The following is a 21,547-nucleotide window of genomic DNA, read 5'->3' as shown; positions in this document are numbered from 1 at the left end:
ACAATGACCCACTCTGGTCTGTGGAATGTCATCCCTCGTGACAGGTTGTCCAGGGACAGCCACCAACGGAGTGAGTCTCTGGTCCTCTGATTTACTTGTATCTTTGGAGACAAGTCTGTATAGTCCCCATTCCACTGACTGAGCATGCACAGTTGTAATGGTCTTAGATGAATGCGCGCAAAAGGAACTATGTCCATTGCCGCTACCATCAACCCGATCACTTCCATGCACTGAGCTACGGAAGGAAGAGGAACGGAATGAAGTATTCGACAAGAGTCCAGAAGCTTTGTCTTTCTGGCCTCTGTTAGAAAAATCCTCATTTCTGAGGAGTCTATAATTGTTCCCAAGAAGGGAACCCTTGTTGACGGGGATAGAGAACTCTTTTCCACGTTCACTTTCCAGCCGTGCGATCTGAGAAAGGCCAGGACGATGTCCGTGTGAGCCTTTGCTCGAGGGAGGGACGACGCTTGAATCAGAATGTCGTCCAGGTAAGGTACTACTGCAATGCCCCTTGGTCTTAGCACAGCTAGAAGGGACCCTAGTACCTTTGTGAAAATCCTTGGAGCAGTGGCTAATCCGAAAGGAAGCGCCACGAACTGGTAATGTTTGTCCAGGAATGCAAACCTTAGGAACCGATGATGTTCCTTGTGGATAGGAATATGTAGATACGCATCCTTTAAATCCACCGTGGTCATGAATTGACCTTCCTGGATGGAAGGAAGGATAGTTCGAATGGTTTCCATCTTGAAAGATGGGACCTTGAGAAATTTGTTTAAGATCTTGAGATCTAGGATTGGTCTGAATGTTCCCTCTTTTTTGGGAACTATGAACAGATTGGAGTAGAACCCCATCCCTTGTTCTCTCAATGGAACAGGATGAATCACTCCCATTTTTAACAGGTCTTCTACACAATGTAAGAACGCCTGTCTTTTTATGTGGTCTGAAGACAACTGAGACCTGTGGAACCTTCCCCTTGGGGGAAGTCCCTTGAATTCCAGAAGATAACCCTGGGAGACTATTTCTAGCGCCCAAGGATCCAGAACATCTCTTGCCCAAGCCTGAGCGAAGAGAGAGAGTCTGCCCCCCACCAGATCCGGTCCCGGATCGGGGGCCGATATTTCATGCTGTCTTGGTAGCAGTGGCAGGTTTCTTTGCCTGCTTTCCCTTGTTCCAGCCTTGCATTGGTCTCCAAGCTGGCTTGGCCTGAGAAGTATTACCCTCTTGCTTAGAGGACGTAGCACCTTGGGCTGGTCCGTTTTTACGAAAGGGACGAAAATTAGGTCTATTTTTTGCCTTGAAAGGCCGATCCTGAGGAAGGGCATGGCCCTTACCCCCAGTGATATCAGAGATAATCTCTTTCAAGTCAGGACCAAACAGCGTTTTCCCCTTGAAAGGAATGTTTAGTAGCTTGTTCTTGGAAGACGCATCAGCCGACCAAGATTTCAACCAAAGCGCTCTGCGCGCCACAATAGCAAACCCAGAATTCTTAGCCGCTAACTTAGCCAATTGCAAAGAGGCGTCTAGAGTGAAAGAATTAGCCAATTTGAGAGCATTGACTCTGTCCATAATCTCCTCATAAGGAGGAGAGTCACTATCGAGCACCTTAATCAGTTCATCAAACCAGAAATATGCGGCTGTAGTGACAGGGACAATGCATGAAATGGGTTGTAGAAGGTAACCCTGCTGAACAAACATCTTTTTAAGCAAACCTTCTAATTTTTTATCCATAGGATCTTTGAAAGCACAACTATCCTCTATGGGAATAGTGGTGCGTTTGTTTAAAGTAGAAACCGCTCCCTCGACCTTGGGGACTGACTGCCATAAGTCCTTTCTGGGGTCGACCATAGGAAACAATTTTTTAAATATGGGGGGAGGGACGAAAGGAATACCGGGCCTTTCCCATTCTTTATTAACAATGTCCGCCACCCGCTTGGGTATAGGAAAAGCTTCTGGGAGCCCCGGCACCTCTAGGAACTTGTCCATTTTACATAGTTTCTCTGGGATGACCAAATTTTCACAATCATCCAGAGTGGATAATACCTCCTTAAGCAAAATGCGGAGATGTTCCAATTTAAATTTAAAAGTAATCACATCAGATTCAGCCTGCTGAGAAATGTTCCCTAAATCAGTAATTTCTCCCTCAGACAAAACCTCCCTGGCTCCCTCAGATTGGGTTAGGGGCCCTTCAGAGATATTAATATCAGCGTCGTCATGCTCTTCGGTAACTAAAACAGAGCATCCACGCTTACGCTGACAAGGGTTCATTTTGGCTAAAATGTTTTTGACAGAATTATCCATTACAGCCGTTAATTGTTGCATAGTAAGGAGTATTGGCGCGCTAGATGTACTAGGGGCCTCCTGAGTGGGCAAGACTCGTGTAGACGAAGGAGGGAATGATGCAGTACCATGCTTACTCCCCTCACTTGAGGAATCATCTTGGGCATCATTGTCATAATCACATAAATCACATTTATTTAAATGAATAGGAATTCTGGCTTCCCCACATTCAGAACACAGTCTATCTGGTAGTTCAGACATGTTAAACAGGCATAAACTTGATAATAAAGTACAAAAAACGTTTTGAAATAAAACCGTTACTGTCACTTTAAATTTTAAACTGAACACACTTTATGACTGCAATTGCGAAAAAACATGAAGGAATTGTTCAAAATTCACCAAATTTTCACCACAGTGTCTTAAAGGCTTGAAAATATTGCACACCAATTTTGGAAGCTTTAACCCTTAAAATAACGGAACCGGAGCCGTTTTAAGCTTTAACCCCTTTACAGTCCCTGGTATCTGCTTTGCTGAGACCCAACCAAACCCAAGGGGAATACGATACCAAATGATGCCTTCAGAAGTCTTTTATAAGTATCAGAGCTCCTCTCACATGCGACTGCATGCCATGCCTCTCAAAAACAAGTGCGCAACACCGGCGCGAAAATGAGACTCTGCCTATGCTTTGGGAAAGCCCCTAAAGAATAAGGTGTCTAAAACAGTGCCTGCCGATATTATTATATCAAAATACCCAGAATAAATGATTCCTCAAGGCTAAATAAGTGTTAATATCAATCGATTTAGCCCAAAAAATGTCTACAGTCTAAATAAGCCCTTGTGAAGCCCTTATTTACAATCATAATAAACATGGCTTACCGGATCCCATAGGGAAAATGACAGCTTCCAGCATTACATCGTCTTGTTAGAATGTGTCATACCTCAAGCAGCAAAGGACTGCAAACTGTTCCCCCAACTGAAGTTAATGCTCTCAACAGTCCTGTGTGGAACAGCCATGGATTTTAGTTACGGTTGCTAAAATCATTTTCCTCATACAAACAGAATTCTTCATCTCTTTTCTGTTTCTGAGTAAATAGTACGTACCAGCACTATTTGAAAATAACAAACTCTTGATTGAATAATGAAAAACTACAGTTAAACACTAAAAAACTCTAAGCCATCTCCGTGGAGATGTTGCCTGTACAACGGCAAAGAGAATGACTGGGGTAGGCGGAGCCTAGGAGGGATCATGTGACCAGCTTTGCTGGGCTCTTTGCCATTTCCTGTTGGGGAAGAGAATATCCCACAAGTAAGGATGACGCCGTGGACCGGACACACCTATGTTGGAGAAAAATGAGTTAGCTAGCTTAAGTGTTCTAAGCTTGTCAATAATTTCAGTCAATGGAGCTGTATGGATGGCCTCTTCCAGGGCCTCAAACCAGAAGGCCGCTGCGGCCGTGACAGGCGCAATGCATGCAAGGGGCTGTAAAATAAAACCTTGTTGAATAAACATTTTCTTAAGGTAACCCTCCAATTTTTTATCCATTGGATCTGAAAAAGCACAACTGTCCTCAACCGGGATAGTAGTACGCTTTGCTAAAGTAGAAACTGCTCCCTCCACCTTAGGGACCGTCTGCCATAAGTCCCGTGTAGTGGCGTCTATTGGAAACATTTTTCTAAATATAGGAGGTGGGGAAAAAGGCACCCCCGGTCTATCCCACTCCTTGCTAATAATTTCTGTAAGCCTTTTAGGTATAGGAAAAACATCAGTACACACCGATACCGCATAGTATTTATCCAGCCTGCACAATTTCTCTGGTACTGCAACTGTGTTACAGTCATTCAGAGCAGCTAATACCTCCCCAAGCAACACACAGAGGTTCTCAAGCTTAAATTTAAAATTAGAAATCTCTGAATCAGGTTTCCCCGAATCAGAGATGTCACCCACAGACTGAAGCTCTCCGTCCTCATGATCTGCATATTGTGACGCAGTATCAGACATGGCCCTTACAGCATCTGCGCGCTCTGTATTTCTCCTAACCCCAGAGCAATCGCGCTTGCCTCTTAATTCAGGCAACCTGGATAATACCTCTGACAGGGTATTATTCATGATTGCAGCCATGTCCTGCAAGGTAATCACTATGGGCGTCCCTGATGTAATTGGCGCCATATTAGCGTGCATCCCCTGAGCGGGAGGCGAAGGGTCTGACACGTGGGGAGAGTTAGTCGGCATAACTTCCCCCTCGTCAGAATCTTCTGGTGATATTTCTTTTATAGTTAAAGACTGATCTTTACTGTTTAAGGTGAAATCAATACATTTAGTACACATTCTCCTATGGGGCTCCACCATGGCTTTCAAACATAATGAACAAGTAGTTTCCTCTGTGTCAGACATGTTTAAACAGACTAGCAATGAGACTAGCAAGCTTGGAAAACACTTTAAACAAGTTTACAAGCAATATAAAAAACGTTACTGCACCTTTAAGAAACACAAATTTTGTCAAAATTTGAAATAACAGTGAAAAAAGGCAGTTACACTAACAAAATTTTTACAGTGTATGTAACAAGTTAGCAGAGCATTGCACCCACTTGCAAATGGATGATTAACCCCTTAATACCCAAAACTGAATAATAAAAGACAAAAACTTTTTTTTTTTTTTTTTTTTTTTTTTCAGTCACAACAACTGCCACAGCTCTACTGTGGCTTTTTACCTCCCTCAAAAACGATTTTGAAGCCTTTTGAGCCCTCCAGAGATGTCCTGGATCATGCAGAGGGAAGCTGAATGTCTCTGTCAGTATTTTTAGCTGCACAGAAAAGCACTAAAAAAGGCCCCTCCCACTCATATTACAACAGTGGAAAGCCTAAGGAAACTGTTACTAGGCAAAATTCAAGCCAGCCATGTGGAAAAAAACTAGGCCCCAATAAGTTTTATCACCAAATACATATAAAAATTATTAAACATGCCAGCAAACGTTTTATATTACATTTTTATAAGAGTATGTATCTCTATTAATAAGCCTGATACCAGTCGCTATAACTGCATTTAAGGCTTTACTTAAATTAGTTCGGTATCAGCAGCATTTTCTAGCAAATTCCATCCCTAGAAAAATATTAACTGCACATACCTTATTGCAGGAAAACCTGCACGCCATTCCCTCTCTGAAGTTACCTCACTCCTCAGAATATGTGAGAACAGCCATGGATCTTAGTTACTTCTGCTAAGATCATAGAAAACGCAGGCAGATTCTTCTTCTAAATACTGCCTGAGATAAACAGTACACTCCGGCACCATTTAAAAATAACAAACTTTTGATTGAAGAATAAACTAAGTATAAAACACCACACTCCTCTTACGAACTCCATCTTGGTTGAGGCTTGCAAGAGAATGACTGGATATGACAGTTAGGGGAGGAGCTATATAGCAGCTCTGCTGTGGGTGATCCTCTTGCAACTTCCTGTTGTGAAGGAGAATATCCCACAAGTAATGGATGATCCGTGGACTGGATACACTTAACAAGAGAAAAGTATGTTATTAGTGTCTGATAAATACTGGGTTAGATCATATTCATGAGGTAAACTTTAGATTTTCCAGTAACATATATTTTTAAATGAAGGACAAGCTTAATGTGTATAATAGTCTTTCCATGTGTTTTTTGGTTTAGTTGTGACCTCTCTTTTCCTCTAGTTATCAAATTATACAACTTAAAATAAATTTCCAATAATTTATACGGTTTCACAAAAAACTTTATCAAAGAGAATTCGCAGGCCTACCTAGCAATTTGGGATGACTGAGCCACAGATCAATTAATCATCTGCCCTATGACAAAAATCTTCACTGTCAGGCTAACCTCCTCTCAAAGTTAGGAGCCAGAACTGTCAGAAATTAATTTGAGTTTAAACTCTTAGATTGGCTTATAGTTTCATCTCCAGACAGCCAATTTGATGCTTCTAATTATCAGCTTTAAAAACTTAATTCTAAGAAGGTAATCACTTGACTGCAGTTTTTGTACTGTAATTTATGATAGATTTTAGCCTGATTGATTTGCTTGTATCAGCAGATTCCATTGGAAAGAACATATACAAAATGTAAAAAACAAAGAAACCTTAAAATGGGTAATTTGATTTAGTAACAATATGAAAGCAAGTATACAATTGTTAGCTTACATGCATTTTAAGACATAGTAATGACATTAAATAGAGCTCAAGTAATGCCATGAGAAGATTTTGAAAATAAGTAAATTATTTGGAATATATTTCTTTGAGGCAGAATTCCAAAAGACTTAGTAAAAAAATACATTTAAAAAATAAATAAAATTAAAAAATTGTCACATTACCAGATCTTCAATGTTTCCATAGATGTTTTTCTTCATTCCTGATGCCCTTGTTGCCACCCATCCTCCAAGTGTACTAAACTCCATGGAATCTGGTTCATGGCCTGTGCAGTAACCACTCTCCCCAAGCTAGAAGGTCAAGAACAGAAGGGAAATTAATGTTCTCATATAAGGCTAAAAGCTATTTATTTCAGGCTTACTTAGGTGGCTGCAACATGTCGTTAATTTCTATAGCAGTAAAGCATCTTTTGCACATCTAGGTAACTAAAGAAGGAATGAGATGCGCTTGGTTTTTACTTCTTGTGAGGAACTGATCGCGATTAAATTGTTTTAATTGGTGGTTTTTATAATTAGTGAAAACACTAGAGAGCATTAGTCACTGAATTTTAAAAGATCTATAAGCAAAATAAAATGTTTTAAATATTTTGTTACAAAAAAACAGAATTTATGCTTACCTGATAAATTACTTTCTCTTGTGGTGTATCCAGTCCACGGATTCATCCTTTACTTGTGGGATATTCTCCTTCCTAACAGGAAGTGGCAAAGAGAGCACACAGCAGAGCTGTCCATATAGCTCCCCCTCTAGCTCCACCCCCCAGTCATTCGACCGGAGGTTAGGAAGAAAAAGGAGAAACCATAGGGTGCAGTGGTGACTGTAGTTTAAAAAAAAAAATCTACCTGACTTAATAGCCAGGGCGGGCCGTGGACTGGATACACCACAAGAGAAAGTCATTTATCAGGTAAGCATAAATTCTGTTTTCTCTTGTAAGGTGTATCCAGTCCACGGATTCATCCTTTACTTGTGGGATACCAATACCAAAGCTTTAGGACACGGATGAAGGGAGGGAACAAGACAGGTACCTTAAACGGAAGGCACCACTGCTTGTAAAACCTTTCTCCCAAAAATAGCCTCCGAAGAAGCAAAAGTATCGAATTTGTAAAATTTGGAAAAGGTATGCAGCGAAGACCAAGTCGCTGCCTTACAAATCTGTTCAACAGAAGCCTCATTTTTAAAAGCCCATGTGGAATCCACTGCTCTGGTAGAATGAGCAGTAATTGTTTCAGGAGGTTGCTGGCCAGCAGTCTCATAGGCCAGACGGATGATTCTTTTCAGCCAAAAGGAAAGAGAGGTAGCAGTCGCCTTCTGACCTCTCCTTTTACCAGAATATATGACAAACAATGAAGTTGTTTGTCTGAAATCCTTAGTTGCTTGTAAATAGAACTTTAAAGCACAAACCACATCAAGATTGTGTAACAGACGTTCCTTCTTCGAAGAAGGATTAGGACACAATGATGGAACAACAATTTCCTGATTAATATTCTTATTAGACACAACCTTAGGAAGAAAACCGGGTTTGGTACGCAAAACTACCTTATCTGCGTGGAACACCAAGTAAGGTGAGTCACACTGCAAAGCAGATAACTCTGAAACTCTTCGAGCAGAAGAGATAGCTACCAAAAACAAAACTTTCCAAGATAAAAGTTTAATATCTATGGAATGTAAAGGTTCAAACGAAACCACTTGCAAAAAGAACTAAAGTCAGACTCCATGGCGGAGCCACAGGTCTATAAACAGGCTTGATTCTGACTAAAGAGAAAAGCAACGTCCCAAGCACCCGGCAGCTGTATTTCAGCAAACGTTGAAAAAAGGACAAGACTCAGGCTTACTTTGTTTGTGCTCGTGTATTTCAATCAAAGATTTGGCATTAGTACAGGTAACAGACAGGCAACAGCTTGTGGGTCAGTCAAACGAGTTTCATATAGACCCCTTCATGCTGCTTTGTGGAAGAAGAAGCGGGGGGTCCTCTAAAGTTCCGAAAGGAATTAAAATGATTCAGTTTACCCCTCATTTTAACCGACCTATCCTGAGGTAGGGCATGGCCCTTACCTCCTGTAATATCATAAATGCTCTCCAATTCTGGCTAAAAAAAGGGTCTTACCTTTAAAGGGAATAGCTAAAAGCTTATGTTTTGATGACACATCAGCAGACCAAGATTTGAGCCACAATGCTCTACGTGCTAAAATAGCAAATCCTGCATTTTTTGCCGCTAATTTAGCAGTTTGAAAAGCGGCATCAGAAATAAAAGATTTAGATAGCTTAAGAGCCTTAATTCTATCTAGAATGCCATCTATTGGAGTCTCAATCTTAAGAGACTCATCTAGAGCCTCAAACCAAAAAGCTGCTGCAGTAGATACTGGAACAATGCAAGCCGTAGGTTGTAAAAGAAATCCCTGATTAACAAATAATTTCTTTAGTAGACCATCTAATTTCTTATCCATAGGATCCTTGAAAGCACAACTATCCTCAATGGGTATAGTAGTACGCTTAGCTAGGGAAGATATAGGTCCCTCTACCTTAGGGACCGTTTGCCATGAGTCCCGAATGGTATCTGATATAGGAAATATTTTATTAAAATTAGGAGAGGGAGAAAACGGTATACCTGGTCTATCCCATTCCTTACTAATAATTTCCGAAATTCTCTTAGGAACCGGAAAAACATCAGTGTAAGTAGGAACTTCCAAATATTTATCTATTTAACACAATTTCTCTGGAGGAATAACAATAGGATCACAATCATCCAGAGTCGCTAAAACCTCCCTAATCAACAGGCGGAGGTTTCAAGCTTAAATTTAAATGACATAGCATCCGAATCTGTCTGAGGCAAAACATTGCCTGAATCAGAAATTTCACCCTCAGACAGTAATTCCCTGATCCCCCAACTCAGAGCACTGTGAGGGAACATCGGAAATAGCTAATAAAGCATCAGAGGATTCAGTATTTACATTAATACTTGACCTACTGCGTTTACCCTGCAACACTGGTAATTTAGACAATACCTCTGTAAGGGTAGTTGACATAACTGCAGCCATCTCCTGCAGAGTAAAGGAATTAGACGCACTAGAAGTACTAGGCGTCGCTTGTGTGGGCATAAAAGGTTGTGACACTTGGGGAGAATTGGATGGCATATCCTGATTCTCTTCAGACTGAGAATCATCCCTAGGCACACTTACTTTATTTAAAATATGCTTTGTACATTGTAAAGCCCTTTCAGTACAAAAGTTACAGAATGTTAGCGGGGGTTGCACAATAGCTTCTAAACACATAGAACAATGAGAAACCTCAATGTCAGACATGTTGAACAGACTAGTAATACCACAAAAGTTGTTTAAACACTTATTTATAGCATAAAAACATAATTTATGCTTACCTGATAAATTTATTTCTCTTGTAGTGTATCCAGTCCACGGATCATCCATTACTTGTGGGATATTCTCCTTCCCAACAGGAAGTTGCAAGAGGATCACCCACAGCAGAGCTGCTATATAGCTCCTCCCCTCACTGCCATATCCAGTCATTTAACCGAAACAAGACGAGAAAGGAGAAACCATAGGGTGCAGTGGTGACTGTAGTTTAATTAAAATTTAGACCTGCCTTAAAAGGACAGGGCGGGCCGTGGACTGGATACACTACAAGAGAAATAAATTTATCAGGTAAGCATAAATTATGTTTTCTCTTGTTAAGTGTATCCAGTCCACGGATCATCCATTACTTGTGGGATACCAATACCAAAGCTAAAGTACACGGATGATGGGAGGGACAAGGCAGGAACTTAAACGGAAGGAACCACTGCCTGTAGAACCTCTCCCCCAAAAACAGCCTCCGAAGAAGCAAAAGTGTCAAATTTGTAAAATTTTGAAAAGGTGTGAAGCGAAGACCAAGTCGCAGCCTTGCAAATCTGTTCAACAGAGGCCTCATTTTTAAAGGCCCAGGTGGAAGCCACAGCTCTAGTAGAATGAGCTGTAATCCTTTCAGGGGGCTGCTGTCCAGCAGTCTCATAGGCTAAGCGTATTATGCTCCGAAGCCAAAAGGAGAGAGAGGTTGTCTAAGCTTTTTGACCTCTCCTCTGTCCAGAGTAAACGACAAACAGGGCAGATGTTTGACGAAAATCTTTAGTAGCCTGTAAGTAAAACTTCAAGGCACGGACTACGTCCAGATTATGCAAAAGACGTTCCTTCTTTGAAGAAGGATTAGGACACAATGATGGAACAACAATCTCTTGATTGATATTCCTGTTAGAAACCACCTCAGGTAAAAACCCAGGTTTGGTACGCAGAACTACCTTGTCTGAATGAAAAATCAGATAAGGAGAATCACAATGTAAGGCAGATAACTCAGAGACTCTTCAAGCCGAGGAAATAGCCATCAAAAACAGAACTTTCCAAGATAAAAGTTTAATATCAATGGAATGAAGGGGTTCAAACGGAACTCCCTGAAGAACTTTAAGAACCAAGTTTAAGCTCCACGGGGGAGCAACAGTTTTAAACACAGGCTTAATCCTAACCAAAGCCTGACAAAATGCCTGGACGTCTGGAACTTCTGCCAGACGCTTGTGCAAAAGAATAGACAGAGCAGAGATCTGTCCTTTTAAATAACTAGCTGATAAGCCTTTGTCCAAACCCTCTTGGAGAAAGGACAATATCCTAGGAATCCTAACCTTACTCCATGAGTAACTCTTGGATTCACACCAATAAAGATATTTACGCCATATCTTATGGTAGATTTTCCTGGTGACAGGCTTCCGAGCCTGTATTAAGGTATCAATGACTGACTCGGAGAAGCCACGCCTTGATAGAATCAAGCGTTCAATCTCCATGCAGTCAGTCTCAGAGAAATTAGATTTGGATGATTGAAAGGACCTTGTATTAGAAGGTCCTGCCTCAGAGGCAGAGTCCATGGTGGAAGAGATGACATGTCCACTAGGTCTGCATACCAGGTCCTGTGTGGCCACGCAGGCGCCATCAGAATCACCGATGCTCTCTCCTGTTTGATTTTGGCAATCGGTCGAGGGAGCAGAGGAAACGGTGGAAACACATAGGCCAGGTTGAAGAACCAAGGAGCTGCTAGAGCATCTATCAGCGTTGCTCCCGGGTTCCTGGACCTGGATCCGTAACAAGGAATCTTGGCGTTCTGGCGAGACGCCATGAGATCCAGTTCTGGCTTGCCCCAACGATGGACCAGTTGAGCAAACAACTCCGGATGGAGTTCCCACTCCCCCGGATGAAAAGTCTGACGACTTAGAAAATCCGCCTCCCAGTTCTCTACGCCTGGGATGTGGATTGCTGGGAGGTGGCAAGAGTGAGACTCTGCCCAGCGAATTATCTTTGAGACTTCTAACATCGCTAGGGAACTCCTGGTTCCCCCTTGATGGTTGATGTAAGTCACAGTCGTGATGTTGTCCGACTGAAATCTGATGAACCTCAGTGTTGCTAACTGAGGCCAAGCTAGAAGAGCCTTGAATATTGCTCTTAACTGCAGAATATTTATTGGGAGGAGTTTCTCCTCCTGAGTCCACGATCCCTGAGCCTTCAGGGAGTTCCAGACTGCGCCCCAACCTAAAAGGCTGGCATCTGTTGTTACAATCGTCCAATCTGGCCTGCGAAAGGTCATACCCTTGGACAGATGGACCCGAGAAAGCCACCAGAGAAGAGAATCTCTGGTCTCTTGATCCAGATTTAGTAGAGGGGACAAATCTGAGTAATCCCCATTCCACTGAGATGCAGGCGCGCAAATGGCACTATGTCCATTGCCGCTACCATTAAGCCGATTACTTCCATGCACTGAGCCACTGACGGGCGTGGAATGGAATGAAGGACACGGCAAGCATTTAGAAGTTTTGATAACCTGGACTCCGTCAGGTAAATTTTCATCTCTACAGAATCTATAAGAGTCCCTAGGAAGGAGACTCTTGTGAGTGGTGATAGAGAACTCTTTTCCACGTTCACTTTCCACCCATGCGACCTCAGAAATGCCAGAACTATCTCTGTATGAGACTTGGTAATTTGAAAGCTTGACGCCTGTATCAGGATGTCATCTAGATACGGAGCCACCGCTATGCCTCGCGGTCTTAGAACCGCCAGAAGTGAGCCCAGAACCTTTGTAAAAATTCTCAGGGCAGTGGCCAACCCAAAGGGAAGAGCTACAAATTGGCAATGCCTCTCTAGAAAGGCAAACCTTAGGAACCGATGATGATCTTTGTGAATCGGTATGTGAAGGTAGGCATCCTTTAAGTCCACTGTGGTCATGTACTGACCCTCTTGGATCATGGGTAGGATGGTCCGAATAGTTTCCATTTTGAATGATGGAACTCTGAGGAATTTGTTTAAGATCTTTAGATCCAAGATTGGTCTGAAGGTTCCCTCTTTCTTGGGAACCACAAACAGATTTGAATAAAATCCCTGTCCTTGATCCCTCCGCGGAACTGGATGGATCACTCCCATTACTAGGAGGTCTTGCACACAGCTTAGGAATGCCTCTTTCTTTATCTGGTTTGCTGATAACCTTGAAAGATGAAATCTCCCTTGTGGAGGAGAAGCTTTGAAGTCCAGAAGATATCCCTGAGATATGATCTCCAACGCCCAGGGATCCTGAACATCTCTTGCCCACGCCTGGGCGAAGAGAGAAAGTCTGCACCCCGCTAGATCCGTTTCCGGATAGGGGGCCGTTCTTTCATGCTGTCTTGGGGGCAGCAGCAGGCTTTCTGGCCTGCTTGCCCTTGTTCCAGGACTGGTTAGGTTTCCAGGCCTGTCTGGAATGAGCAACAGTTCCCTCTTGTTTTGAAGCGGAGGAAGTTGATGCTGCTCCTGCCTTGAAATTTCGAAAGGCACGAAAATTAGACTGTTTGGCCTTTGATTTGGCCCTGTCCTGAGGAAGGGTATGACCCTTGCCTCCAGTAATGTCAGCAATAATTTCCTTCAAGCCAGGCCCGAATAAGGTCTGCCCCTTGAAAGGAATGTTGAGTAATTTAGACTTTGAAGTCACGTCAGCTGACCAGGATTTAAGCCATAGCACCCTACGTGCCTGGATGACGAATCCGGAATTCTTAGCCGTTAGTTTAGTCAAATGAACAATGACATCAGAAACAAATGAGTTAGCTAGCTTAAGCGTTCTAAGCTTGTCAATAATTTCATTCAATGGAGCCTCTTCCAGGGCCTCAAACCAGAATGCCGCCACAGCAGTGACAGGCGCAATGCATGCAAGGGGCTGTAAAATAAAACCTTGTTGAATAAACATTTTCTTAAGGTAACCCTCCAATTTTTTATCCATTGGATCTGAAAAAGCACAACTGTCCTCAACCGGGATAGTGGTACGCTTTGCAAAAGTAGAAACTGCTCCCTCCACCTTAGGGACCGTCTGCCATAAGTCCCGTGTAGTGGCGTCTATTGGAAACATTTTTCTAAATATAGGAGGTGGGGAAAAAGGCACCCCCGGTCTATCCCACTCCTTGCTAATAATTTCTGTAAGCCTTTTAGGTATAGGAAAAACGTCAGTACACACCGGCACCGCATAGTATCTATCCACCCTTCACAATTTCTCTGGAATTGCAACTGTGTTACAGTCATTCAGAGCAGCTAATACCTCCCCAAGCAATACACAGAGGTTCTCAAGCTTAAATTTAAAATTAGAAATCTCTGAATCAGGTTTCCCCGAGTCAGAGATGTCACCCACAGACTGAAGCTCTCCGTCCTCATGTTCTGCATACTGTGACGCAGTATCAGACATGGCTCTAACAGCATTTGCGCGCTCTGTATCTCTCCTAACCCCAGAGCTATTGCGCTTGCCTCTTAATTCAGGCAATCTAGATAATACCTCTGACAGGGTATTATTCATGATTGCAGCCATGTCCTGCAAGGTAATCGCTATGGGCGTCCCTGATGTAATTGGCGCCATATTAGCTTGCGTCCCCTGAGCGGGAGGCGAAGGGTCTGACACGTGGGGAGAGTTAGTCGGCATAACTTCCCCCCCGACAGAACCCTCTGGTGATAATTCTTTTATAGATAAAGACTGATCTTTACTGTTTAAGGTGAAATCAATACATTTAGTACACATTCTCCTATGGGGCTCCACCATGGCTTTCAAACATAATGAACAAGTAGGTTCCTCTGTGTCAGACATGTTTAAACAGACTAACAATGAGACTAGCAAGCTCGGAAAACACTTTAAAACAAGTTTACAAGCAATATAAAAAACGTTACTGCGCCTTTAAGAAACACAAATTTTCCCAAATTTTGAAATAACAGTGAAAAAATGCACTTACACTAACGAAATTTTTACAGTGTATGTAATAAGTTAGCAGAGCATTGCACCCACTTGCAAATGGATGATTAACCCCTTAATACCAAAAACAGAATAACAAATGACAAAAACGTTTTTTAAACAGTCACAACAACTGCCACAGCTCTACTGTGGCTTTTTACCTCCCTCAATACGACTTTTGAAGCCTTTTGAGCCCTTCAGAGAAGTCCTGGATCATGCAGGAAGAAGCTGGATGTCTGTGTCTGTAATTTTTGCTGTGCAAAGAAACGCCAAAATAGGCCCCTCCCACTCATATTACAACAGTGGGAAGCCTCAGGGAACTGTTTCTAGGCAAAATTCAAGCCAGCCATGTGGAAAAAACTAGGCCCCAATAAGTTTTATCACCAAACATATGTAAAAAACGATTAAACATGCCAGCAAACGTTTTAAAATACACTTTTATAAGAGTATGTATCTCTATTAATAAGCCTGATACCAGTCGCTATCACTGCATTTAAGGCTTTACTTACATTACTTCGGTATCAGCAGCATTTTCTAGCAAATTCCATCCCTAGAAAAATATTTTAACTGCACATACCTTATTACAGGAAAACCTGCACGCTATTCCCCCTCTGAAGTTACCTCACTCCTCAGAATATGTGAGAACAGCAAAGAATCTTAGCTACTTCTGCTAAGATCATAGAAAACGCAGGCAGATTCTTCTTCTAAATACTGCCCGAGATAAACAGTACACTCCGGTACCATTTAAAAATAACAAACTTTTGATTGAAGAAATAAACTAAGTATAAAACACCACAGTCCTCTTACGACCTCCATCTTAGTTGAGAGTTGCAAGAGAATGACTGAATATGGCAGTGAGGGGAGGAGCTATATAGAAGCTCTGCTGTGGGTGATCCTCTTGCAACTTCCTGTTGGGAAGGAGAATATCCCACAAGTAATGGATGATCCGTGGACTGGATACACTTAACAAGAGAAATAAACATTCGCAAAAATGTGTACTGTGCCTTTAAGAAAAGAAAAAAGTGAACAATTTTTCCAAAATGCACAAAAAAACGTTAAATTATTCCCAAATTTAACTTAATATCGTTGGTTAATCCAAAAATTACTGCACCCAGAAGCAAGGGCAGAAATAAGGCTTTAGAAGTACTTATATCAACATGTAGTCAAAAGATAGATAAAAATACACTCTGCACCTCGCCACAGGTCTGCTGTCGCGCCTACCTGCCCCAAGGGTACTTCAAATCAAGTTTCCAACCCTTCAGACCAGCTACACAGTCCAGGAGCCACCGAGTTACTGTTTGCTGCTGCTAAGCCTGAAGAAATTGCACCAAAATAGGCTCCACCCCTTAAGGTCAAAAGTCAGAGTAGACCCAAACAACACCACATGGAAATGCAGTTTTGCACTAAAGTAAAAATATACACACAATATAAACCTCAAGCATAAAACCAATAAGTTTTAAGTGCCGGAAAAAAAAACAAAAAAAAAAAACATAAAACATTGTTTTTTATATTGTCTCCCATGTCACATAATGCCCAAATATCAACTAATAATAAATATAATATAGAGACTCCAGTAATACCCCTCTTATAAAATAGGATTACTGCTTACCCCATTCCTATACAGGGAAATAAATGTCAGCCAGTTCTGATACATCAAGTCTCCTCAGAAATAAAAGGTTGCACATACCTTAATGCTGCTTGTAGCATGAAACCGGTCTCCACACTGAAGATGTCTCATGGTTAACTTCAGAAGTCTTGTGGGAACCAGCGTGGATCTTAGTTACAAATGCTAAGATCATCAAACCTCAGGGCAGAAATCTTCTTCCATATCCCCCTGAGGAAAATAGTACGCACCGGTACCATTTAAAATAAAAAACTTCTTGATTGAAGAAACTAAAACTAACACCTCACTTTACCATGTCTTCCTAGTATAACACAGGCAAAGAGAATGACTAAGGGTGGAGGGGAAGGGGAGGGGCTATATATACAGCTCTGCTGTGGTGCTCTTTGCCACTTCCTGTTAGCAGGAGGTTTATATCCCACAAGTAAGGATGAAATACGTGGACTCGTCATATCTTTGTAAAAGAAAGCAGGCAGCGAAACTCGTCAACGCGGATTGCTTATGGAGCTGTTAATGAGTCGGGATGGTTTCGCAGAAAGACTCTCCCTGCATCTCTGGACTCTAACTTTCATCCATGCTCTCACGGAGAGGCTGACAGGACTACTTAAAACTACAGTCCCATCTCGAAGAGTACTACCCTCCATAAGAGACTACTCCAAAATCTACTGACACTTCTCTGCCAACCTCCTGTGATGAAAGGCAAAGAATGACTGGGGGATGAGGGAGGTGGGGGAGATATTTAAGCATTTTGGCTGGGGTGTCTTTGCCTCGTCCTGGTGGCCAGGTTCTGTATTTCCCAAAAGTAATGAATGCAGCTTTGGACTCTTGCCATTTTAAGAAGAAAATAAACATTTTCTGGACATTTCATAAATGTTGAGAAGATAGTAAAAAAAACAGTTTCATTGTATACAAGCATGTGAAAATAGTTTACCTACAATGAAAGCCAGTGATAAAAACTATTGCTAGGATAAAACTAAAATTCCTCCAGCCTCAAACATATCACCTGCCTCTGTATACCAGCCCATATACTAGCTGTAAGGGCTCCAGACCCAAACACATATTACCTGCCTCTGTTCATCAGCCCATGCTCTAGATGTAAGTCCTCCAGTCCCAAACACATATAAATTGCCTTTGTATAATGGTTGTCAACTTGGCCATATTTCTCTTTACACTTATGAGTTACGCATGCTGCAGGGTGTTCAGGGAGAAAAATGAATTGTGCTATTCATCAGCACTATTCATGTGATGTCCAGAGGCACAATCCATGTTCCACCCTCATTACCCTGCAGCATGCATAACTCATAAGTGTCCAGGAAAACATGGACGAAGTGGCAACCATACTCTGTATACCAGCACATGCTGTAGCTGTGTTACTGCTCCAGCCAGTGCCTCACCAGCCTCTGACCTCACTGGTTATTATTGACATATATAATTTATGACATCCGGATGTCTGTGTTAACTTGAAACTAATGATTTATGCACTCTGCCTAATTTATTTTTTTCCATACATCAGAAAAACAAAATAGAACAAAGCAAAACAGACAGACAAAAAAATAAAAATAAAAAGATTTCTCTCTCTCTCCCTTAATGGCCCAATCTATAGCTCCTACCATATTCCAAGAATAACCAAGTCTTTGTTTCTAAATGGAAATAAAGTAATGTTTTGTTCTTTCTTGGATAAGGACTTGATAAAAATGTACCATTTTCCACAAAAAGATACTTGCGATTCTATGTTGGTATCTGTGTCTCTCTGTTCAACAATACATTTTGATAAAATTAATTATTTCTGTGAATTTAGGTATTGCATTATCTTTCCACTTGTGAAAGATTATGCTTCTTATGGACAGAATGAGAGAATTAATAAGTTTATTATTAAACAAGTCTATATTATAGGAGGTGAGAAGGACTATTCTATGCGTGGAGAATGTAAAATGAGTTATCTTTAAGACCGTATCGATTCAGTATTCTAGTTTTAACCAAAGTTGTTTTATTTTAGGGCAATTTCACAGCATATGCATTAAATCAGCTCCTAATAGTTGACATTTAGGGCATTTGTTAAAGTCTTAAGTGTACCACCTATATCCCTTATGTGGAGTATAGTAAGTCAAATACAAACGTTTGAGATGTGATTCTCTCCAAGAGGTCGATAGTGTAGTTTTACACACCCCGTTAATAGAATGCTTTATATCATGGGTATGAAGATTTACAAGTAAAGGTTGTCACTTATTGGCAATATAAGATATATTTTCGTCTCCTCTAAGTCCCAACAAAATTTTGTACCAAGGAGAAATAGAAAAAAACTGATATTAAAGATACGTCTTATCTGAAGATAAGCAAAAAAACTTTGTTATATAGAGGATACTCTTTTTCAGATAAGAGAAAGATTTGACTGTTTTAAGAGTAAAGTCTACAAGTTGTGTTAACTTGGAAAGCCCCAAACGATCATTACATGCATCAAATACTAGATTTAGGTGTTGTAGTACACAACTAGAATTGTAAAATAAGTGTTTGCACATTCTTATTTGCTTAAATAAGTGTAATGCCTATAAATACACTATTACTATACATATGGAGAGCAGATTATAGCTAAAAATACTGCTAACATAATCTAAATCCTTCCAATAAATAAAGCACTTAATCTCTCATTCCCTTTCCTCTAATGTGATATGCAGCAAGCCTGTAGAAAATCTGAGCAAATTGCCTGCACTTAATTCTCTCAAGGAGTGATGTGTTTTAATGTACAGCCATCTGGTTGGGCTTCCTGTATGCAATAGCATCATCTATTAGTGATGCAGATCAGGCATTCCTGTACATTAAATAGTCACTTGTTCCTCATTTTTCTATATTAGCTTGGCTCTGCCATCTGTACAGCACCTGAGTTGGAATAGATGGCCTTAAAACATCCAAACAGCCAAGCAGTCCCATTGAAATCATTTTCCAAACGCAGCAGTCTCACATCAAACAGTTCAGACACAGCCATCTGTGGATTCTGAGTTTACTGAATACAGGATGATCAATCAAAGCTAATCAATTTTGGTTAATCAAGACATTTCAGTCCAGAAAAATAAGGAAAAGTGGTGAGATACACACAGTATATATACATACACACATATATACATATATATATATATATATATATATATATATATATATATATATATATATATATATACACACACACACACATATATATACATATATATATATATATATATATATATATATATATATATATATATATATATATATATATACACACACATACATACACACACACACACATATATATATATATATATATATATATATATATATATATATATATATATATATATATAATAGTAACAAAAACTTGCTGGTCTTTTTTAACACACTCTTTTACTGTGAAAAATAGTAATGTTTTGGGTAAAAATATCCCCTTCCTCAGACACAGTGTATAAGCATACCCCCCAGGTAACACAACCCTCCAGGTTAGGGACTGATTTGGTTGTCAACATCAGCCATCGGTCCCTCACGACTGCTGAACTGACCCTTCTCAACAAAGATTTAAGTTTTGTTCCTACTCATAGAACTGACGAGTTTGATGTTTTTATAGATTGCCAGAAATTCCAGAGATCCCTGAGGTTTAAAGAATTTTTCAAAAGATATGGACGCACAGGCACAGACAACAAGCTCTCCTTTTAAAGGTAAAAGCTCTCTCGATCCACCCAGCTTGAACCCAAGCATCAAGACTTTCATGCGATTGGTTTTCCAAGACATCAGAAATATGGAACAGGTGAAAAACCGCAATAACCTCTCTGAAGACGAAAAACAGGCTATTACATCTTTGTCCTCTGACCCCCGATATAGTCATTAGGACAGTGCATAAGGGGGGGAGCTGTGGTGGTTCTTGACTATTCTTACTACCGAGATGAGATACTCCAACAGTTGAGTGACTCAACCACCAACTTACCGTTGAAACATGATCCAACGTTGGAATTCAAGAGGATCATTGATGAGGCCATAATACACAGCTTCACATCTGGTTGGATTGATGAGAACACCCAGAAGTACCTACTGTTGGAGTTCCCTTCCTGTCCCATACTATACACGCTACTGAAAATCCACAAAAGCATGGAGAGACCACCAGAGAGACCGATCGTCTCAGCAAGAAATTCAATCACTTCCAGATTAGCGGTTTTTGTGGACCATTTTCTACAACCACTAGTTAAAAATATTCTCTCTTATCTACGAGATTCATCTCAATTTATTAAAGAACTGATGGAATTACATGTGGATGACACATGGATTCTCGCAACTGCTGATGTCAACAGCTTATATACAATCATACCTCATGAAAGCGGTAAACTGTGCATTATGGAGGTACTTGACCCGTATGTTGGTCCTCCTAGGGTCTTCCTTATACAGATGTTGGATTTAAGTCTATGGCTCAACTATTTTCGGTTTGATAATTCTTTCTATCAACAAATATCCGGGATGGCCATGGGCTCTAATGTGGCCCCTTCCTTGGCCAATCTATTTATGGATAAATATGAAACATCTGTGATGGGGGTCTCTGAAAAATCTGAAGTGAGGTTTTATTGTCGCTATATAAATCTCTTTATAGTCTGGAGTGGTACCGCTGAAGGACTTATGAGCTGGTTTGAGCAGTTAAACAAATTGGAGAATCTAGTTAAATTCAAACTCAACGTTGATGAGAGGGTGATTGAATTTCTTGACTTGAGGATCTTCAAGAAAGGACAGAAACAATTGGGAACATCCTTATACTGTAAGCCAACAGACAGAAACTCACTATTGCACGCGACCAGCAATCACCCAACTGCTTTACTGAAGGCTATCCCTAAAGGCCAGCTGATGCAGGTGTCAAGAAATAACAGTGAACCGGACTTGAGACAGTCCCAATTAACGGAAATGGCTGAGAAATTTGTACAGTGTGGCTATAATCCACAACTCATCGACCAGAGCATGTGAATGGTCGAGGATCCAGGAGCTGACACTCAGGATCCTAACAAAGAAAACATGCAGTGAATGACATTCACCACTGTGTACAGTCCAACTATAAGTAATGTGTGCACAAGCCTTAATCAGCACTGGCACATTATCAAGAGCGATCCTACCCTTCCATTCAATAAGTGGCAACCCCCCAGAGTGGGCTATAAAAGAAATAAGAATCTTAAAGATTGTTTAATGATTACGGATCCCTCTCATTGTTATACCAAGACCAA

General features: G+C 40.9%; 1 protein-coding gene across 2 annotated transcripts in view; it reads right to left on the bottom strand.

The window, feature by feature from the left end:
* AGPS (alkylglycerone phosphate synthase) overlaps positions 1-21,547 on the bottom strand; it is a 705,364-nt gene that overhangs the window by 445,971 nt on the left and 237,846 nt on the right. For both annotated transcript variants that reach the window (XM_053698493.1, XM_053698494.1), the window contains exon 9: positions 6,610-6,735. In XM_053698493.1, the coding sequence (XP_053554468.1) occupies positions 6,610-6,735 (126 nt within the window). The remainder of the gene's footprint in view (positions 1-6,609; positions 6,736-21,547) is intronic.

The sequence above is a fragment of the Bombina bombina genome, chromosome 1 (assembly GCF_027579735.1).
Source record: "Bombina bombina isolate aBomBom1 chromosome 1, aBomBom1.pri, whole genome shotgun sequence".
NCBI classification, from domain to species: domain Eukaryota; kingdom Metazoa; phylum Chordata; class Amphibia; order Anura; family Bombinatoridae; genus Bombina; species Bombina bombina.
The sequence above is the reverse complement of the archived record's forward strand: the minus strand, read 5'-3'. Positions and strand labels throughout refer to the sequence as shown.